The sequence below is a fragment of the Erinaceus europaeus genome, chromosome 16, assembly GCF_950295315.1.
Source record: "Erinaceus europaeus chromosome 16, mEriEur2.1, whole genome shotgun sequence".
NCBI classification, from domain to species: domain Eukaryota; kingdom Metazoa; phylum Chordata; class Mammalia; order Eulipotyphla; family Erinaceidae; genus Erinaceus; species Erinaceus europaeus.
In genome coordinates, this window is record NC_080177.1 from 40,166,272 (window position 1) to 40,189,439 (window position 23,168).

At 41.1% G+C, this 23,168-nt stretch overlaps 1 protein-coding gene across 3 annotated transcripts in view; it reads right to left on the bottom strand.

The window, feature by feature from the left end:
- SAMD4A (sterile alpha motif domain containing 4A) overlaps nt 1-23,168 on the bottom strand; it is a 307,746-nt gene that overhangs the window by 82,054 nt on the left and 202,524 nt on the right. For all 3 annotated transcript variants that reach the window (XM_007527373.3, XM_007527372.3, XM_060174936.1), the window contains one exon: nt 22,109-22,630. In XM_007527373.3, coding sequence (XP_007527435.1) covers nt 22,109-22,630 — 522 coding nt within the window. The remainder of the gene's footprint in view (nt 1-22,108; nt 22,631-23,168) is intronic.

Consider the following 23,168-nt stretch of genomic DNA (forward strand, 5'->3'; position numbering starts at 1 on the left):
GAGAAATATTCTGTGGCATCAGAGGAAGTCCGAATACTGTTTACTCTCCCTCTTTCCCTTAATGAAAAGCCAGTATGGGAGAAGTGAAATCAAACTGAGGGGAGCATCATTGTTCTTGTTGCAAAAATCCCAAGAAGTTTAGGACTCAAGAGACCAGCTACCTGTGAAGGCAGAGGTGCAGGGAGTGGCTGAATATGAGGACTGGCAAAAAGGATATGACCGCGCCATAGCGAGAACTTGGATTCTCTCCTTCACTCCACAAAACAGATTGTAATTTTAGCAACCTCCTCCTATTAGCCTCTAGAAAGAAACCTGCCAGTCCCGACCTATATCTTCCAGGAGAGAAGGCTTCTTCTAGAAGCTAGGAAGAAATGAATGAGAACATGAGAAAAGAACTCCAGGTGGTGGCATGGAGGTCCCACACAAAGTACCTGATTTCTCACTGCGATGAAATTCACACACAGAAGAGTCCAGTGCCTGCCTCTTAAATGAAATAACTCTTGAATGACAAAGTCATAAAGTCAAAACAGAAATGGAAACAAGGGAGTCGGTCGGGCTTTAGTGCAGCGGGTGAAGCACAGGTGGAGCAAAGTGAAAGGACCGGCTTACGGAAACTGGTTCAAGCTCCCGGCTCCCCATCTGCCAGGGAGTCGCTTCACAGGCGATGAAGCAGGTCTGCAGTTGTCTGTCTTTCTCTCCCCCCTCTGTCTTCCCCTCCTCTCTCCATTTCTCTGTCTTACCCAACAATAACGACATCAATAACAATAATAACACAACAATGAAACAAGGGCAACAAAAGGGTATAAATAAATATTTAATAAATAAATGGAAACAAGGAAGACAATTCTGGGAGAGAGAGACAGAGAGAGAGAAAAAAAGACAAACAACTGTCTTCTGTAAAGTCTTAATGTCTCTGTGGGCATTAAAGATTTACACAAGAAATGAGAACAGAAAACAATGCAAAAACAAAAAAAGAACAATTAACAAGAGAGAACTAGAATGTTAAAATACAGAAAGTTCCCAGAAAATGAAACAAAAAGACTGGAAATAGAAGTTAAGGGAAACAGAAGACCAAGAGATATTTTGTGATTAAAAGGAGTTTCTGGAAGAGAGAAAATCCTTTTTTAATACTCGAGGCAATTAATTTCCTAAAACTTAAGGAGCACAAATTTTCAGACTCAGAGGGCTACTGTAAAACCTTTTGTCTTTTTTATGGACAAGAAATGTACTTACCTGAAATACTGGTCTATCCAAATAAATTTTTACTAAATAGAAAAAATGTCTTTGTCTTCAAGAAAATAGACACAGCAGCCCAGGAGGTGGGGCAGTAGATTAAATAAAGTGTTGAACTCTCAAGCAAGAGGTACTAAATCCAATCAACTTCGAGTATGTCAGAATGATGCTCTGGTTCTCTCTCTCTCCCTCCATAAACAAACATTTAAGAAATGAAAAAAGATTGTATGTATTATATTGTAATGTGGAAAACTGAGAAATGGTATACATATATAAACTATTGTATTTACTGTTGACTTTAAAGCATTAACCCCCCAATAAAGAAATATATATATTCCAGTAGGTACTGAGTTCTAGGCATGCACTTAAAGGTGAAAGGGTATCTTTAAAAGAAATGAAAAAAGAGGGGCGAGGTGGTGAGTCCACACATTACAGTGCTCAAGGACCCAGCTTCAAGTTCCTGGTCCCCACCTGCAAGGAACAAGCTTCATGAATGGTAAAGCAGGGCTGCAGGTATCTGTCTGTCTCTCTCTCTCTTAACCCCCCTTCTATCTCAATTTCTCTCTGTCTCTATCCAATAATAAATAATAAAATATTAAAAAAAGGAAATGAAAAAAGAAAATAGACACAGAGAATATGCCCACAATCACTCATGGATGTTGCTGCTTAGTACATTTAAAATATTTTGTTTATTTATTTTGGAGAGGACAGAGAGAAATTGAGCAGGGAAGGGGAGATAGAGGGAGGGAGAGATATCTGCTGTATTGCATCACTGCTCATGAAGCTTCTCCCCAACTGGTGGGGACTGGGGGCTTGAACTCAGGCCCTTGTGCACTGTAATGTACACCCAGCCAGGTGTGCCATAGCCTGGTCCCTTAATACTTTTTTTCTGTTTGTTTTATTATCTTGATTTATTTATTGGATAGAGACAGCCAGAAATTGAGAGGGGAGTGGAGATAGAGAGACAGAAGCTGCATGTGGGGACTGGGGGCTCAAACACGGGTCCTTGAGCATTGTAATATGTGCACTCAACCAGGTGTGCTACCACCCGGCCCCCAAATACATTTTTTAACATGAGGAAATGAAGTATTTAGTGAAAATGTAATTAAAACTCAGTTGTTTAAAGCATTAACATTACCAGAGATCTTTCTGAATAATAATTTTACTATCCAGGGAATCAGCAACCCTGACAGGTCTGTGTCTTCTTCATTACATTCTTAAGTTAGTTAAAGTAGAATAAAGGATTATAACATCAAGAAGTGTGAGGTTATTTGCCCTAATTCATCTTTCAGTTCTAGAAACTAGGTCATCTCTATTGTTAAGTCTGGAGGATGGATTCAACCTCTGGAATAGTCAGACTTATTATTATTTATTATTCTTATTATACTTGAAGAAAAATTAAATCATCACCAGAGGAAGAACACTCTCCCCACCACATACACACACATACACACACACACACACACACACACACACACACACACACACACACACACACACACACACGTTCAGTAATGAACAAGCTTAAAGACAAGATTCTCAGTAATCTTTATGAGTATCATGGATTCATCTGCAGAAGAAATTTTACCAAAGCTCCATCTGGACTTGAATTGGGATTCTATAGATGCTTCTGGGTTGTCAAACAGACTTCTTCTAGAGTTTCAACAGTTTAGCTAAGTGTCCAATCAAATCTTTGCTAATCTGCAAGATTTCAAGAGGCTGAGACTAAGCTGAGTGATGTAAGAGAGAAAGGTGCCCCTTATTAAGTAAACCACATCAGCAAATTGTTTTCTTTCTCTTAGTCCATACCATTTAGGGTGGGACGCAGTATATTCCACAGGATAAATTTTCCAGAGTAAACCACTTACCCAATATGATGAAGTGGAGTTGGAAAACTGACCTATAGGCAAAAGCAAACTCCTAGTGTAAGTAGTTAGAGCACTCCTTTTTGCTTGAATTAAAATCTGAATGCACAAAGCTTCTTGCTTCTAAGTCACTCATTGCAAGGACAATGAAAACCACAAAGCCTTGATTAAGGAAAAAAACTCAAATCTTTTCTTGGCCATCCTGTGGCTATTTTTCCACAGTGAAGATCCAAGAAGTGAACATGAAATCCTTTGCTTGCCCTGACCTTTATGAAAAAGCGCTTATTTCTCATGTTGACTTTTCTAAAAAGTTTGCTCATGCAACTGTAAAAGGATGGAAGGCAGCTCATATGCTGACGTGTGGACGTGAACAAGGGGATGGTCATGAGCTTGACCCCAGCAGTGAGCTATCCCAGTTGAGTGCATGAAGAGCTTTTCGCTGAGCAACTGCTTCTCCAGTACCCCATAATTAGCCTGCTCTCTAAGCTGCATACAGATAGAGTGGCAGGGGAAGAGGCTCAAGGGGGGGGGGGGGAATGAAAGAAAGAAAGAGAATGCAGCTGTCCAGCTTAAGAGAAATCACCAACAGAAATTTAGGGGAAAAACTGCGACCACATAAAGTTGTACATTCTCCACCACCACCACCCCCCCCCCACACACACACATTTTATAGATTGAAAAGAAAGTCTCCAAGAAAATCACTATTTGCTTTCAAGGCAAACCTTCTCAACTTTTTTCAGCCTTCTCTAGGTTTTACCAATACTCATTCCTACACAACCCTGAGTTATGCAACAAAACTTACTTTGAATTCCAGATCTGCAGCCTAGAACCAGATTTAGGGACTGAGTGGCCTCAGTCCCACTCTCAGCCTCAGACCCAAAGTCGAGACAATATCGAGAATTAAAAATTTGCTGACTTCGAAGCAGAATAAACCATATTTTGAGTTTCCAGGTGCATGTAGAGAGACTGCCAGAAATAAAGGTACAAAAGTTGTTCACTTCTACCCAAACATGCTTGTAGTGAGCTTTAGTTTTTTAGACTAATTCTTCTAATTAACGGTCTATGAAAACAGGCCTGCTAAACCTAGCTGAGTTAATCACAATATTGTAGGCACAAAATTATTTTTCAAATGATGAACATATGTGAGTAATTCCTTTCTCACAATCTAGCTCTGAGGTCCCCAGTTCTTCAAAGTTCCAAGCACAATTGAACCTAGTTCCCAAAGCACCCAGTGGATGAAGACCCAGGCATTATTCTAGTGAGCCCTTATACCAACGGTACTACTACTTAGTAAGCTCTCTTTGGCTACTGAAAGTGTTCAGAAAAACTCAAATATATGCTGCTGGTGGAAACACCACCCACCCAACTCCAAGTAAACTATCTGGATCCTGCTATTTGTGGAAAGGCCGTTCTTTCTTCCCTCCCTCTCTTCCTTTTTCTTTTTTCCTCCAGGGTTATCGTTGGGGCTCAGCGCTTGAACTATGAATCCAGTGTTCCTGTGGCTATTTTTTCTACTTTTTTTTTCCTTCTTCAATAGGACAGAGAAATTGAAAGAGGAGGGGAAGATAGGGAGAGGGAAAGATAGACACCTGCAGACCTGCTTCACCACTTGTAAGGTGACCCCCCTATAGGTGGGGAGCCAGGGGCTAGAACTGGGATCCTTGTGCTTTGTACTATGTGCACTTTAACCCAGTGTGCCCTGAGCCCTCTCTCTTTCTCCCTCTCTCTCTCTCTCTCTCTCTCTCGGATGCTGGTATTTGTGGAAGGTCAGTTCTTTTTTTTAATATTTATTTATTCCCTTTTGTTGCCTTTGTTTTATTGTTGTAGTTATTGATGTCATTATTGTTGGATAGGACAGAGAGAAATGGAGAGAGGAGGGGAAGACAGAGAGGGGAGAGAAAGATAGACACCTGCAGACCTGCTTCAACGCTTGTGAAGTGAATCCCCTGCAGGTGGGGAGTCGAGGGCTTGAACCAGGATCCTTATACAGGTCCTTGTGCTTTGCTCTCCACCTGCAGGGGAGTCACTTCACAGGCGGTGAAGCAGGTCTGTAGATGGCTATCTTTCTCTCCCTCTCTGTCTTCCACTCTTCTCTCCATTTCTCTCTGTCTTATTCATCAATAACAACAACAGCAATAATAAAAAACAAGGGCAACAAAAAGGAAAATAAATACATTTTAAAAAATGGGGTTGGGATCTTGATGAGGATAGCATTAAATTTGTATATTGCTCTGGGTAGTATATTCATTTTGATGATGTTAATTCTTCCAACCCATGAACATAGAATATCTTTCCACTTCTTTGTGTCTTTTTCAATTTCCTTGAGTAGTGACTCATAATTTTCAGTATACAAGTCTTTCACTTCTTTGGTTAGGTTTACTCCTAGATATTTTATTGTTTTTGTTACTATAGTAAAAGGAATTGATTTCTGGATTTTAAGTTCTTTTAACTTAGTGTTTGCATAGAGGAATGCCACTGACTTTTGAATGTTAATTTTGTAGCCTGACACCTAACTGTATTGCCTGATGATATGCAAAAGATAATTGCTGGATTCCTTAGGTTTTTCTATGTATATTATCATGTCATCTGCAAATAGGGAGAGTTAGACTTCTTCTCTTCCAATCTGTATGCCTTTAATTCCTTGCTCCTGCCTGATTGCTATGGCAAGAACTTCCAACACTATGTTGAATAGTAGTGGGAATAGTGGGCATCCCTGTCTAGTACCTGATGTGATGGGAAATGCTTCTAGTTTTCCACCATTGAGTATGATGTTGGCTATAGGTTTGCTATATATAAACTCCACTATCTTGAGGAATTTTCCATCTATTCCCATTTTTTTGTAGTGTTTTGATGATAAAGGGATGTTGTATTTTGTCAAAGGCTTTCTCTGCATCTATTGGTATGATCATGTGGTGTTTGGTCTTGCTTTTATTGATGTGGTGGATCAGGTTTATTGATTTACTAATATTAAACCAATCTTGCATCTCTGGGATAAACTCCACCAGGTCATGATGAACAATCTTTTTAATATACTGCTGTATCTGGTTGGCTAGAATTTTGTTCAATATTTTAGCATCTATGTTCATCAGAGATATTGGTCTGTAGTTCTCTTTTTTGGTTGTGTCCCTATCTGCTTTTGGTATCAGAGTGATGTTGGCTTCATAGAAGCTGAAAGGGAGTATTCCAGTGTCTTCAATCTTCTGGAAGACTTTTAAAAGTAGAGGTATTTGTTCTTCTTTGAAGGTCTTGTAGAAATCATTTGTAAAACCATCTGGTCTAGGACTTTTATTTTTGGGAAGATTTTTGATAACTGTTTCAATTTCATTAGCTGTGATGGGCCTGTTCATGTTATCCACTTCCTCTTTACTTAGTTTTGGAAGTTGGTAGGTATCAAGGAAATCGTCCATTTCTTCCAGGTTCTCTAGCTTGGTGGCTTGGAGGCTTGTTCATAGAAGCCTCGCATGATATGTTGAGTTTCTGCGTTGTCTGTTGTGATATCTCCTCTTTCATTTAGTATCCGATTTATTTGGGTCTTCTCCCTTTTTTGTTTTGTGAGTCCGGCTAAAGATTTGTTGATTTTGTTCACTCTTTCGAAGAACCAACAATTACTTTCACTGATATTTTGTATGGTTTTCTTATTTTCAATGTTACTGATTTCTGCTCTAACTTTAGTGATTTATGTCATTCTGGCTGCTTTAGGGTTCCTTTGTTCTTCTTCTTCTAGGTCTTTAAGATGTGCAATCAAGCTGTTTATTTGTGCTTTTTCTTATTTTCTAATGTGTGCTTGTATGGCTACGAACTTCCCTCTCAGCAATGCCTTAGCTGTGTCCCAAATATTTTGATAGCTTGTGTCTTCATTTTCACTGAACTCTGGAAACACTGATTTCTTCCTTTATTTCCTCTTTGAGGAAAAGGTAGTTGTTAAGTAGTGCACTGTTGAGCTTCCACATTTTGGGACTATTAGTAATATTTTGTTGATTGTTAAGTGTTAGTTTAATTCCACTGTTGTTGGAGAATATGCTTGGGATGATTTCAATGCTCTTGAATTTCCTGATGCTGTCTTTGTAACCTAACATACCGTCTATCCTTGAGAATGACCCATGTGGACTTCAATAAAATGTGTATTCCAGTTGGGATGAATGACTCCTCTTCTTCTTCTTCTCCTTCTCCTTCTCCTTCTCCTTCTTCTTCTCCTTCTTCTTCTAGCGTTTGCCCTTCTTCCGTAGCCAGTTAACAGCGTCAGGTTGAGCCTGATGTAAAGTTTCGAGACCTCCTTTGAATCTGGAGAGGTGGCAGTCGTTGACTATGTGGGTCATAGTCTGTCTGGAGCCGCAGAGGCAGTTCGGGTCGTCTCTGGCTCCCCAGCGGTGGAACATAGCGGCGCACCGGCCATGGCCTGTTCGATAGCGATTGAGGAGGGCCCAATCATAACGTGCTAGGTCAAAGCCGGGTTGATGCTTGCAGGGGTCTCTAAAAATGTCCAATAGTTCTAGTTTATCTATCTCCTCATTTAGCTCCCTCATGTATTTACTGATTTTGTGCCTGGGTGAGCTGTCAAGTTGAGAGAGTGGGTGTTGAAGGCCCCTACTATGATTGTGTTGCTGTTAATATATTGCTGTAGCTCTTTCAGTAGATGTTTGATGTATTTAGATGGCTTTTCATTTGGTGCACAGATGTTAATAATTGTTAAGTCCTCTTGATTGACAGATCCTCTGAGCATTAAGTAGTGTCCATTCCTATCTTTTTTAATTTTATCTATTTTAAAGTCTATCATGTCAGATATGAGAATAGCTGTTCCTGTCCTTTTTTGAGGGCTATTGGCTTGTATGATAGTTTTCCATCCTTTCACTTTGAGTCTGTGTTTGTCTTGTTGATTTGGTGGGCTTCCTGTAGACAGCATATTGTTAGTTGTGTTTTCTGATCCATCTTCCTGCTCTGTGTCTTTTAATAGGTGAATTTAGGCCATTGACATTTATTGATATCAAAGATTGAAGATATTTCAATGCCATTCTTGTAGATTTTTAGAGTGTTCTGATACATGGCCTTATTTATGGTGGTCTGACTGTTTATAGACCTCTCAGAACTTCTTTCAGGGCAGGCTTGATTCTTTCAACTATTGCTTGTCTGAGAAGGTTTTTATGCCTATATCAAATCAGAATGACAGTCTAGCAGGATACAGTAGTCTTTGTTGAAAGCCTTTCCCATTGAGTACTCAACAGATATCTTGCCATTCTCTTCTGGCCTGTGGTGTTTGTGTGGAGAAGTCTGCTGCTAATCTTATGGGTTTTCCTCTGTAAGTGACTCCTTGTTTTTCTCTTGCAGCCTTCAGGATCCTTTCTTTATCCTTATTCCTTCCCATTCTAAATATGATGTGTCTTGGTGTCTTTAAGTCTGGGTTAATTCTGTTTGGGACCCTCTGGGCTTCTTGAACCTTTATGTCTTTGATGTTGTCTAGACTAGAGAAGTTTTCGGCTATTATGGCCTGAAGAATGTTTTCTTCCTCTCCCTCTTTCTTCCTCTAGTAAGCCAATAATGTGCATATTGTGTCTTTTGACGTTATCCCATAGGTCTCTGTTGTTGTTTTCAGTATCTTTTAATCTTTTTTTGAGATCTCTTACTTCTTTTTTAGTTGTCTCTAATTTGTCCTCGATCTTGCTAATTCTGTCTTCAGCCTCATTGATTCTATTCTCTCTGCCCTCTACTGTTTTCTGGAATTTATCTATTTTGTTACCCTGTTCTGATACTGTTTTAGCTTGTTCAACTAGTTGTGTTCTTAGCTCAGCTATTTCAGCTTTTAGCTTTCTAATAACCTTGAGATAATTAGTGTTTTCTTCCAGAGTCTCATTTGTTGTTTCTGCATTTCTGAGGACAATTCTTTAAAACTCTTTACTCACTCCTGTGATTATTTCCTTAACAAGTGTTTGGATGTTGACCTCATTATTAGTGCTTCAGCCTTTGGGGGGCTTTTAGTTGCACTTTTGTCCTGGTTTATTTCTCTAATAGTTGTTCTTGTTGGTTTAACCATTTTATATATTATGTTATGAGGTCCCTCTCTCATTACTTTTCAAATTACTAATCACTCTTGCCTAGATTGACTTGTGCCTAAGTAAGGTAATTAGACACAAGTAAGGGTTGTAAGTAAGGTTCACATTGGTGGAAGTTAACAGTTGTTTCAATAGTATTTTAATCCCTGAGTTCGAGCTCAGTGGCTTAAAAGCCTCTTTTGTGCTTTTTATTCCCTGTAGGCTATGGGAGCCTGAGGGCTTTTAAACTATATAGCTTAATCACTGACTCCTGTCCAAGAGATAAATCAGGGTGGGGCAGAGATAATCCGGTGGTTATGCAAAGAGACTTTCACATCCCCACTGCTATGCCACTGAGGTATAGGTCTTCTCCTGCTGTTTCCTGGTCAGTTCTCTGTCCCCTGGTGTTAGCACAGGGTCTCCCTGCCGCTGCTCCATATTCTGAGGGCAGTAGCAATGGAGACTCAAGAGTTGCACTTGGTCTCAGGGGAGTCGTCTCTTCCCTTCAGCTGTACCCTTGATGGTGAAACAGACTGGAGGTGGTGTCTCAACTGATAAATTGCCGGACTGTTACCAGCCACTTAATCTCTCCCTATGCTCCTCTCTGTCCACCAGCCACACGTGTTTGCACTCACCAGTGATTTGGAGGGTTCCTCAAGTCATTCTAGTCCTGTCTTGTTTCAGTCCCAGGTGGTCTCCTTTGTTATTCCTAGTTGATACGGGAGAGGAGAGGAGAGGAGAGGAGAGGAGAGGAGAGGAGAGGGAAAGAGAAGAGAGAAGAGAGAAGAGGAGAGGAGAGGAGAGGAGAGGAGAGGAGAGGAGAGGAGAGAAACACATCTGCTGCTGCTCGTAGCCCCACCTCTGAAAGTCTCTCAGGTCTTATTCTTTTATGGTCCCCTGATTTAAAAATCTACTACAATAAAAACATCAACTATCCACCTTAATCAAGTGAATCAAATGTACTGCTGAAATATACTTCTGTTTTAAAAAGTGGTTTAAAAAAAATTAAAAAGTGGTTTAAAGGTGAAGTACCTTGTCCGTAGTGAGACTGTAATCAGTGAAGAAAAAGAACTTAAAACCAAGTCGTTTGGCTTTGAAACATTAAGACTACCTTCTCATTTATACCCCAACTTGAATATCTAAACAGTCATTTATAGCTAATAATTTCACTAGCACTGCAAAGTCTTAAAATGCAATGGAGAAAACAACAATATAAAATGACCTTCTATAAGTCTTTTAGCTCCATGTGTATTTCACTGCATTTTGCTAAAATGATGCATATCTCAGCAAGGTTGGTTGTGAAACAAATCTCTAAAATAAATCCCCTGCTCTCACTGGCCCTACTCTTAAATTCAAGCTATAGAAATCTACCTAAGGAAATGGTCCAATTTTTGGCAAGGAATAATCACCTGAGTGTGCTGGGAGTTTTAGTTTTTCTCCAGTACATGTAAACCCTTTATAGCAGTTTTCAGATTTACTTATACATACCTGAGATTCCCTAGTACTATCTTTCACCTAATAGAATTTTGAGGAACAGAGTAGGTCTGGGGTGTCAGGAATAATTGCTGAAGATTTAGAAATATATCCCAAATTGAAAGGAGTTGTGCCACTATTGATTTACCCTCACCAAAAATCATAAAATCCAAGAGTTTAATTAGTCTTTGCCATCAATTACACACAAACACAAAGATACACTTATGTGTAGATATATGCTACATTCATGATACATTTTCAGTGTTATTAGGGTTTGACCCTGGAAATCTTAAAAGTGAGAAAACAGAGCGGGGTAGATAGCATAATGGTTATGAAAAGAGACTCTCATGCCTGAGGCTCTAAAGTCCCAGGTTCAATCCTACACACCACCATGAGCCTGAGATAATCAGAGCTCTGGGGAAGGAGAGGGAAGGGAAAAGGGGAAGGGGGAAGGGGAAAATAAGGGAAGGGGGAAGAAGAGGGGGAGGGGAGGGAAGAAAAGGGGTTGGGCAATAGCACAGCAGGTTGAGAGCACATGGCCAAGGACCAGCTTAAAGATCTACTTTCAAGCCCCCAGCTCCCCACCTGCAGGGGGGGTCTCTTTGCAAGCAGTGAGGCAGGTCTGTAGGTGTCTGTTTCCCTCTCCCCCCCCACCCCATCTTCCCTTCCTCTCAGCTTCTCTCAGTCCTATCCAACAAAAATGACAACAATAACAGTCACAACAAGTATTAAAAAAAAAAAACAAGGACAACAAAAGGGGAAAAAATATAGCTTCCAGGAGCAGTAGATTCGTGGTGCAGGCACTGAGCCCCACTGATAACCCTGGAGGCAAAATAAATAAACAAATAATTTAAAAAGGGAGTCAGGTGGTAGCACAGCAGGTTAAGCGCAGGTTAAGCGCAGGTGGCGCAAAGTGCAAGGACCTGAGTAAGGTAAGGATCCCGGTTCGAGCATCCGGTTCCCCACCTGCAGGTGGGTCACTTCACAAGCAGTGAAACAGGTCTGCAGGTCTCTTTCTCTCCCCCTGTCTGTCTTCCCCTCCTATCTCCATTTCTCTCTGTCCTATCCAACAACAATGACATCAATAACAACAACAATAATAAAAAGAACAACAAAAGGGAATAAATAAATATTTAAAATATTTTAAAAAATAAAAAGAAAGAAAAGAGAAAGTAAGATTTAAAAATGCCCTGGTCTGGGGTCACATGGTGGCGCACCAGGTTGATCACACGTGTCAAAAATACCCTGGTCAGTGGTTGCACAAAGGGTTAAGTGCACATGGCGCAAAGCGCAAGGACCTGCATAAGAATCTCAGTTTGAGCCCCCGGCTCCCCACCTGCAGGGGAGTTGCTTCACAGGTGGTGAAGCTGGTCTGCAGGTGTCTTTCTTTCCCCTCTCTCCATTTCTCTCTGTCCTATCTAACAATGATGACATCAATAACAACAACAATAAAAAAACAACAAGGGCAACAAACGGGAAAATAAATCTTATGAAATCCTAAGAGTACATGCAGGGCTGGGGAAAAGAGAGCCTTACAAAAGACAAGTTGTGGGTCCAGGCGGTGGTGTACCTGGATAAACACTCACATTACAGTGCTCAAGGACCCAGGTTCAAGCCCCTGGTCCCCAACTGCAAGGGGAAAGCTTTACGATTGGTGAAGCAGGGCTGCAGGTGTCTGTTTCTCTCCTCTCTATCCCCTCCCTCCTTCTCAATTTCTCTGTGCCTGTCCAATAACAAATAAATAAAATGTTAAAACAAGCAAACAGAAAAGACAAGTTGTTATCTCTTCTTCTTCCCCCTTCTTTTCCAGGCAGACCCAACTTTGGCCATTTATTTCAGCCAGAACCCTTCCTATTTTTGAAATACAGTGTAGAAATAGACAACAACTGCCTTCCTCTGTAGCTCATCCAGTGTTTACTAATCCTCGCTGCTGCTAGAGTCTAAAAAAATCCTCCCGGATGAGGGAGGATGGCACAGCCTCATGGCCCATGGTGTTGGAGGGTTTAGACTTTTCCCAACCAGTGGGAGCTCTGGCTCACAAAAAATTAGGAGGCTTCTTGATGACCACAGCACTGTTCTGACTGTCCTAAGTTCCAGAGCACAAGCATTAGGTATGGCAAGGGGAAAAAAAAAAAAGAGTTCTGAAGAGGGGGAAAAAAACAAACAACTTTGGACTCTTGGAAAAGATTATTAGTCAGTGATAATATCTGGTCCTCTGAGATATCACTAAGCCATCTTCACAATGTTGTGTCAGGGAGGCCAGAGCCACACTTAAAAAAGGTTTCCCCAAAAGGGGAAGGAAGCAAAAGCTAAAAATATATCAGGCCAGCTGTTATAAATGCTTCTCAGAGGAAATAAAGCAACTAGAGTTACCTCTTTGAAGAGCAAATGAAGGGATTTGAAGAAGTAATGGAATTTTTCAGTTACATGTCAGGTTAGCTAGATTTTGGGGAGAAGGGGAATCTGTTGGTAAAAGACAAGGATTTAACTCTGACTGATACCACAAACTCCCAGGTCTTAGGACAGAGATGGTTTGCACTCTGTAAACAGAACCGATATGTCAAGGCCTTGTCCTTTTTTGTTTCCAAGAGGCCCCTTACAAAGACCTTTTTCCTTAGCAAGTTTGCCTAGAGATGTGGTCTTCCTCCTCCTCTTTAATACCAATTTGTTTGCTTACTTATTTACTTGAAGATATTGTTTATTCATTAGTGAGAAAGATAGGAGAGAGAAAGAGAACCAGAGCATCATTCTGGCACATTTGTTGCTGGGGACTGAAACTGGGATCTCATGCTTGAGAGTCCAACTTCCAAACCCTTAACATTGATGTTGATAGTCTGCTGTTGGCTGTCTGAAAGGCACATGAAGATCCTTTACTTTCTTTGCCACTTCACGGTATTTTACCTTTTGGGTTTTGAATGTAAATGGGACTTCATTTTTCTTTCCTCTGACTCACCATTTTTGTATAGAAATATTACAGATCTATGTGTATTGATTTTGCATTCTGCTACTCTACTCAATTTATTAATGATTTCCAGTTTGTGTCTGTGTGTGTGTGTGGTCCTTGGGATTTTTCTGGGCTTATTATCATGTCATTTGCAAATGGTCATAGCTTTTAATTTTTCCTTCCTGGTATATATCCCTTTCTCACCTGACTGTACCAGTGAGGACTTTGAAGACTATGTTGAAAAATAGTGGTGTAGGGGCCAGGCAGTGGTACATCTGGCTGAGTATACATGTCACCATATATAAGGAACCAGGTTTAAGCCACTGGTCCCCACCTGCAGGGAGAAGGCTTCACAAGTATGGAAGCAAAGTTGCAGGTATCTCTATCTCTCTTTCCCCTATCAATTTCTAGCTCCTATCAAAAAATGAAAGAAGAGGGTGTCGGGTGGCAGTGCAATGGGTTAAGCACACATGGCGCTAAATGCAAGGACCGAGGTAAGGATCCTGGTTTGAGCCCCTGCCTCCCCACCTACAGGTGGGTCACTTCGTAAGTGTTGAAGCAGGTCTGCAGTTGTCTTCTCTCCCCCTCTGTGTCTTCCCCTCCTCTCTCCATTTCTCTCTGATCTATCCAACAACGACAGCAATGACAACAATAGTAACAACAACAATAAACAACAAGGACAACAAAAAGGGAAAAAATGGCCTCCAGGAGCAGTGGATTTGTAGTGCAGGTACTGAGTCCCAGCAATAACCCTGGAGGCAAAAGAAAGAAAAGAAAGAGGAAAAAAAAGGAGGGGGGAATGGCCACTAGAAGAGCAGTGGATTCATGGTGCAGTCACTGACCCTAATGGCAATTAAATAGTAGTGATTGTCCGGTTTGAGATGTTAGGAGAAAGCTTTCTTTTCCTCCCCAAAAGGCATGTAGAATAGTCAAAGACATTGTAAGGGCAGAGAGATAAGCAAAAGCAAGGACTCCGTGACCAAGTACGTATCTCTAAAACAACTGGCCAGGCTGCTCATGGTTAGGCCATGGGCTTGGAGGTTTTCTTCCCAGCTGCATGTCAGGGGTTCCTGTAAGAGCAGTTTCTCTGAGATTCATGTTGTCCGACATCACCACCCACCCTCAGCCCTGCTCCCCACCTCCCTATGCACCTGCCTAAGCTCTTGTTTCAGGTGCTGGACCCCTTGCTCCCTTGGGCCTTACAGCTATCATTTTCATAAATAGGTCCCACCTCCCCTCCATCCAAAAGACAAGAATAAGACCAAAGTCGAAGATATCTAGCCTTAGCATGCCCCATTCATTTTTATTTTTTAATTAATTTTATTTCTTCATTCATATATATATATATATATATATATATATATATTGGATAGAGATAGAAACTGAGATGGAAGGGGGAGACAGAGAGACACTGCTAGCACTGCTTCACTGCCTATGAAACTTCCCCCTGCAGGTGGGGACTGGGAGCTTGAAACTGGAGTCCTTCCACATTGTATACGTGCTTTACCTGATGTGCCACTGCCTGGTTCCTCATATTTTTATTTTTTAAGCTGTTAATTTTGAAACAATTTCAGATGAGTACAAAAACCATAAAATTCCTACATAAGGGTCTCATGTACTAAACTCTAGCTTCCCCCAAGTAACAGCTCATAAAATTGTACTATCAAACCAGTAAATTGACACTAACACACTTAATGAGACAACAGACCTTACTCAACTCTCAGGAATTTTTATACATTTTAACTTGGTGGAGGGTATGAATTCGTGTATAACTCTGGCATTAAAGTGTGATTAATCATATGCATAGATTCACATAACCACCTCCATAATCAAGATCACAGTATGCTATTAGAAGTCTGCCACTACTGAGACCAATTCTGTTAAATAAGTCATAAAAAAGGAGGCAAGGGTAATGATAAATGTCACTATAAGGATTAAGACAGAAGGCTAAATAATCAATATTATGACCAAATATTTAGTAATTCTCAAGGACATTTTCTCACTTGTTTTGGAAATTCATTAAAAGTCATGAACATCTGCCTCGTGTGCCTAGAATTGTCAAATCCTGCTGTTATGCAAACTTTCATGGCAAGGCAGGCAGATAGGCACATGGTGTTTCTTATTGAATTATAGTAGCTGCCTCAAGGGGCATACTGAGGAGGATCTGGAGGCCACAGTTGGGCTTAGCAAGAGACTAGCATTATCTGACAGAGACATGCTGCTGTATAACAATGGCAGTTGAATGCATGCCAGGAAATCACCAGCTCCAAAGTGTCTGACTTGAAACCAGAGGGTTCCAGGTGCTGGAAAGAGGGATAACAAAGACACAACACTTGGTCCGAGGGGCTGTGTTTGTGAGAGGGGAAGGTCAATCAAACACTGTGACATCAAAGCTAAGGGCTTACACTAAAATACTGGCTTGATGCAAAGCAGGCAGACTTTAGGCAGGGTTTTAGTTTGTGTTCCATGAAGAACATGGGTCCTCTAGGGTGACTGGTCTATGTAGGTGCAAAGTCCAGGTCAAGGAAAAATCCATTTCTGATGACAAGTATAGAAAGGAGAAACACATAACCTTGAGTTAGGAAAGAGACAGAATTTGTAGCTTGACTACCTGGGGTTCAAACTTTAGTCTATCAACTTAGTAGGTCTGTGACCTTGGTCAAGTTACATAACTCCTCTATGTCTTAGTTTCTTCATCAGTCAAATAAGGGAAAGAAAAATACGCACATAATGGTGCAATATACCTCAGATTTTTAAAAATATTTTATTTATTTGGATAGAGACAAAAATTGAGAAGGGAGAGAAAGATAAAGAGGAAGAGACATAGACATAGCTATAGCACTGCTTCACAGCTCATGAAACTTTCCCCCTGCATATGGGAACTGGGGGCTTGAACCTGGGTCATCGTGCATCGTGAGTACCCAACCAGGTGCACCACTGCCCATCCCACCTCCCCCTCTTTTTAGTGACTTACGAGATTATGAGATAATAGGAGTATAATTCTATACCACTCTCATCAAAGATCTATGCTTCCATCCCTCTCCAGAAATAATCACCATAGTTCTCCAAAAGTCATAGATATGAATTGAATACACACACACACACACACACACACACACACACATGATATGAGTTGAATATATATACATATATATATATGTATGTGTGTGGTGTTTTTTCAAGTTCATGTGTTTCAATTTTCTATATACCACATGAGTAAAATCATCCCACCAGTTCCAATCATTTTTCTCCCAATGGACATAATATAGTCTTCACTGTTGAATAGTAGTACTCCACTGACTATATGTCCCATGATGTCTTTTTAATTTAATTTAATTTTATTTTATTTTATTTGCCTCCAGGGCTATTGCTGGGGCTTGGTGCCTGCACTATGAATTCACTGCTCCTGGAGGCCATTTTCCCCCTTTTTAATAGTCCTTGCTGTTGTTGTTGTTGGCTAGGGCTGAGAGAAATTGAGGAGCGGAAGACAGAGAGGGGGAGAGAAAGATAGACACCTGCAGACCTGCTTTACTGCTTGTGAAGTGACCCCCCCTGCAGGGGGGGAGCTGGGGGCTCCAACTGGGATCTTTGTGCCAGTCCATGTGCTTCATGCCATGTGTGCTTAACCAGCTGCCCCCCGTTTTTAAATGAGATTCGAATGAGTGATTTTTATTCCACTGTTAAAGACTCCCCCTCCACACTCTAAGTATTCCTCAGAGTCCCTTCCCACCCCCACGCTGATATTTTCAACTTTTAATCAGGAAAATAAAAAGACAAGCACCAGAGAAGTATGTGGGCCATTTGGGCAAAGATGGATGACCCCATGTGGAAGCTGATGCCTATTTTTATTTACTCCTTTTTAAAATTTACTTATAAAATGGAAATATTGACAAGACTATAGGGTAAGAGGGGTACATTTCAACACAGTGCTCACTCCTAGAGTTCCATATTCAATCCCCTCCCTTGATAGCTTCCCTATTTTTTTTTTTAATTTATAAAAAAGAAACATTGACAAAACCATAGGATAAGAGGGGTACAACTCCACATAATTCCCACCACCAGCTCTCCATATCCCATCCCCTCCCCTGATAGTTTTCCTATCTTTAACCCTCTGGGAGCATGGACCCAAGATCATTGTGGGGTACAGAAGGTGGAAGGTCTGGCTTCCATAATCGCTTCTCTGCTGAACATGGGCGTTGGCAGGCTGATCCATATTCCTAGCTGGTCTCTCTTTCCCTAGTGGGGCAGTTGTCTGGGGAGGTGGGGCTCCAATTCTAAGGCCCTACCTTCACATCTTTTTTTTTTTGCCTCCAGGGTTATTGCTGGGGCTCAGCACCATGAATCCACTGCTCCTGGAAGCCATCTTTTCCCTTTTGTTGCCCTTGTTGTTGTAGCCTAGTTGTGGTTATTATTGTTATTGCTGATGTCATTCCTTGTTGGATAGGACAGAGAGAAATGGAGAGAGGAGGGGAAGACAGAGAGGGGGAGAGAAAGACAGACACCTGCCGACCTGCTTCACCACCTGTGAATTAACTCCCTTGCAGGTGGGGAGCCTGGGGCTCGAACCAGGATCTTTATGCCGGTCCTTGCGCTTTGCTCTATATGTGCTTAACCTGCTGCGCTACTGCCCGACCCCCCTTCACATCCTTTCTAAGCCACACCTAAACCTATCAAAACTTCTGGATGTTTTTATTCTTCCCTCTCAGGTAAGGGAGACAGGACCTGACTTCCTTAGGTATTGTTCTTCAAAATCTTTTCCCTCTCAGTGATGGGGCAAAAAAAAGGTTTCTAGTCACAAAAGATCTAGAACTTAATGGACCTGAGGTACAGAGCTCTCTGGTTATCTTCCCCTAATATTCTTCCCTCTGGGAATATGGACCAGAACTATTTGGAGTGCAGAAGAAATGAATTCTGACTTCTGCAATTTCTTCTCTACTGGACATGGATGTAGGCCAGTTGATCCATTCCCCCAGCTTATCTCTATCTTTTTAGTAGGGTAGGGCTTTGGAGAGGTGAAGTTATGGGACATGCTGGAAAGGTCATTTGCTCAGGGAGGTCAGAATCCTTACTAGGTTTTTATGTAAAGTATTTTCAGTAATATCCAACCCAAAGTAAATACTATCTGTTAATTTATAACACCAAAATTTTAAAAATGTTAGTCACTAGAAAAATCTATGGAGTAAAAGAAATGCTAAGTTTCTAAATGATACAATGAGACTGTAGAAGTCTCATTTTAGAATAATGCTTTTCCCCACAGCTTCTGGTTTCGTCTTACACAAGGGTCACAAAGGTGAGCATATTCTCAAATCCAAATGTAGAGATCGATAAGAAAAATCAAGCATTACACTGACACGAATAGATACAAATTCCTCTCATTTGTAGCACAAAGTATTTTTCCACTTCAACATCAGCCTGAGAAGAGTAGAAAAGGGTTTGAAAGCCTATCTGGGGTTAAGAGAGGCAATAGATCAGTGACATCCATTCACTGATCTCCACTCGCAGGAATGAAAATCAGGAGAGTCCAGTTCTATTCCTGAATGGCTTGACCTTTCCTACAGCAGATTTCAGACAGGAAGCAAATCTTGGGATGAATGCTAGGTCAGGCTGTATTCACCTTAAGTTTGGAACTGCTTGTGATGGCTCAAAGAAAGCCAAGGCCTGTGTACAGTTTGTGACAACCAATATATTTCTAGTCCCACAGGTTCATGAGAAGAATCTATAAATTCTTGCTATCGACTCATCAGACCCCTGGTAGGTTTACAAGGAGAATAAGGTACTGAAAAATACATTCCTTTCTCTCTTCTGTAACATCTGGATTCTATCCAAAAAGTTATTTAATAGATTTTTCAGCTTGTAGTAGTCCATTCTCCTTTTATCTCATAGAAAAAAGATACAGCTCAAAAGTTCTGTGAGGACTGAGTCTTTTTAATACAGAGGCTGAGTCTTTGATATGCTGACTCTCTTAAAAGCCTAGACCAAGGAGAACAGAAGCAACCAGTGGCACAGCTACATACAAATAAAGTCAAAGGACATAAATTATGGTGATGTTGGGTATGATATAGAAAATCCTAACAAAGGGATTTTTCAAAGTAACTCAATTACCAAATAATGTGATTATAACAATAACTATCTATTGTCTTCTTAAACCTAAGACAACAGTAACTTCACATTTTCTTTATAGAGTCTATATTTCCCCCAGTCCTAGAACCTCTAGGGTGGGGTTCACTTTCCTGCATGCTTCTCTCAATTCATGCCAAATGATATTGCATTCGCCGATCTCAGTCTAATCAATGCAACAAGTACCACCTCAGCATGCTTCACTTCAGACTGTGTCCAGAGACTTCAGGCATGGAATGTCAACCCTTCAGCCTCATTACTCGGGTGAGACCTTTCCTTTCATAGGATTTTCTAATTCCATTCCAGGCAGTACACTTCCTAACAAAGTCCCAAAACCTAGATAACAGACCAGGTCCCATGAGATACAGCATATGTTCACATGTATTCATAAACTAGGGCAAAATATATACCTGAAAGCAAAAATACACAATAGTCTGCAGTGAGTCAGTATAAAGTTCCTAATGAAATAGTATCTAATTCGATTTAGATACCCTCCTCATCTACTTCCTATTACAGTTCTCTCACTCACTCCAAAGCTAACCTTAACAAAGCAAGGACTGCAAAAGCTGAATAAGGGCAAGAGACTGAAATATAAGTTGATGATGTGTTGATGATGTACAGTATCTAAGTGAAACTTCCTGGAAGAGTAATCTGAGCTCTTGGCTGATGTTCTGAAAAGGGGCCCTAACTCTTTTCTTCTTAAAACATGTGATCTAGTTATCTTGTCCAATCTCCCAGCATTCTACAGGTCAAGAACTGAACAGGGGTTCCAAGATATAAGAGGCCATGGAGGTTTGGGCTGCATTTTCTTCCCTCTGCTGGGCTGGGCCACACTGAAAAGTGTATGTGCCTACTGACCACAATCTGATGACCATCTTAAATGCAGTCATCATGTCAATGTATATACATTAAGAGATGGAAATGTGATAGTCCCTGAATTGATTTCCAGACACAAGACAATCTCTTGACAGGACAAAAGACCCAGTTCCGAGAGGGCAGGTATCTCAGAACTCCCATTTCTCCCTGCTATCAAAGAGTTTTGTAACAATTACTCGACTTTGCCACTAACTCAGGAAATTCAGGCCGAGCAACTTTGTCATCCCAACTTGTATGCTCCCAACCATCATTCTCCACCACACAGAAGCTAGTACAATCATTCCCAAGACTGCTTACTTATTAAATGAATGATACAAGTATCATATAACTCCCCAAATGTAAAAGTTATTTATCACTAAATGTAAAAAACAGAATTTAAAAAATACCACACTGCAGCATTATCAGTACAGTATCTTTAGTATTCTCTTAGCTTGTCCACTAAGATTCCACCTCAATTAAAGCAGTTATAATTCAAGTCTCTTATCTATTTTAGAAAGTCATTTTTAAAAAGTCTTATTACCCAAAGGATTCAAGTGGGGGTAGAGGCCAAGAAGCTGCCACTGTCCATTCTTATTACTCTTATATCTTTTTCAAATGAGAGCTCCTACATATTGATGGAGTCTAACAATAAATGCTTTCTTCCCTCACCCCACCCCCAAAGTGATCTTGTCATTGACCCTGTATTAACAGACACATGCAAAATAAGGAATTCTGTATAATACATGTTCCCATGAAGCCACATTGCTGCTTCATGTAAGTACCAGTGGCCTGTGTGCCAGCTTACTCAGCCTAGGTGGGGAGACACAGAGAGAACTCCCGGCCAAGCACCGTTGTGGACAGGGTCCTTTGCTGTTGTGGTCAAAAGAACAGAAAGCTGTTCTCTGCTCTCCCTTCCTGCAAGGCCAAGGCCACAGCATTCACATTAGGCCACGGCACACGGGCCACACGGGCACACGGGCATTCTCAGTGAGCAAACCCCCTTCCTCACCTTCCCACACATTAGGAAGAAAGGTGCTATCCTCCTCATAACAACTAGGGATTCAAACCAAGGAAGGCAAGGGAGCAAAAATTCCAGGGTGAAATTAAAAATAAACAGGTAAACAAATAAAATAAAACATAGAGAAGAGAAAATAAAAGATAGGAGGAAAAATGCACAAAGCCCATGAGTCTGTCTGGTTAACCATAGGTTAGAATCAGGTTTAGAGAGTCACAAAGAACTCAGTGTCTCAGCAAATTCAAACACCACAGGGTGAAAGGAACTCTGTGGAAACAGAAAGTTTCCTTCTTGCACCACTTATTGCTATTATTATTATTATTATTATTATTATTTTTAGTCTGTCTAGAACCCAAATTTAGACTAGCAGTCATTTTTTTCCTCCTGCCCAGCATTTTCATCTTTCCAGAGTCAAAAGAATAACAAAAATGAGGTTTAAAGGTTCCACCCCCACAGCTAATTCCAGTCAGCCCTTTTCTCCCAGGGGTACAGGGTGCTCAGAGCAGACATTCTTAGCAGCACATGCCACACACAGCAAGTTGCCAAATCACACTGTGCTAAAGAGCTCTTCCCAGAGACTTACTTGTACTTGTGCTGGTTCCAATCGTATTGATTGTGGTAGGGACAGATGAGGAGGAATAGAGGGGCACATGGCCGTTCTCACACCCCAGGCTTTTGTCCTGCCAGTTGGAGGCGTTGATGCAAATTCCAGAATCCCGAGAGTTCTGCCACCCATTGAGCTTGTCGTCGGAGTTCTGTCTTTGGTGATAGTAGTGTGTCTGCCCATAATCCACAGAGTCCGAGCGGCCTCGGCTCTGGCCACCACTGAAGCTGGTGGACGTGCGGTCCTCCAAGTGATTCAGCCACATGGCTAAAGCACTGCGATCTTCCAAGGAAGTGGCTGGATGTATCAAAGCATAGGACAGCAGCTGCCTGCTCTCCTCAATGTGCTGGTTGTGTTCAATAGAGTGAGCCAGGATTTTGGGCAGCAGTTTCATATACTCTACTTTTGCGTCGAGGTTTCCTGGCTTCAGCAAAGGCAGGTGAGTTAACAGGAGGGAAATCACTTTATCCTTGGATTCCTGTTGCCATTGGCTAATGATTCCTGAGAAAAGAAATATACAGAGAAACTAAGCAAATATACCCACTGCAATACACACCATCACACTGTAAAGGGAACTTCTGTGGATAGGAGTTCAGTCTGTGCTACCCAAACAAACGTCTTTTCAAAACAGTCTAATGCATAGGACTGGATAACTCATTTCAGGTTGTTGGGGCAGTGACTTCAATGAGATACAGAATAAACATCCTTCGATGGTTGGGCAGCCAATCAAATTCCCCTTCAGGTCTGCAGAGGCTACAGCCATGCTGGCACAACCAAATAAATTTACAGGAGTGTTTTTTTCTTAGGAAAGCCTCAGATAAAGTGATAAGGGACAAGAAAATCTCTAGAGAAAGGCAAGTGTAATCAAGGGTCTGCATACCAGAGTCCTTAAGGTAAAGCTGCTTCCCCCTCCTCCCCAAGACATCCCATGAAAAGTGCTTTAAACCTAGCAAAGACATTTGTATGAAGCCAGTTAAACTTTGGAGATGGAGAAGTCAGAAAAAAAATCCCCTCACCCCAGTGAAGTAAGCCCACATTT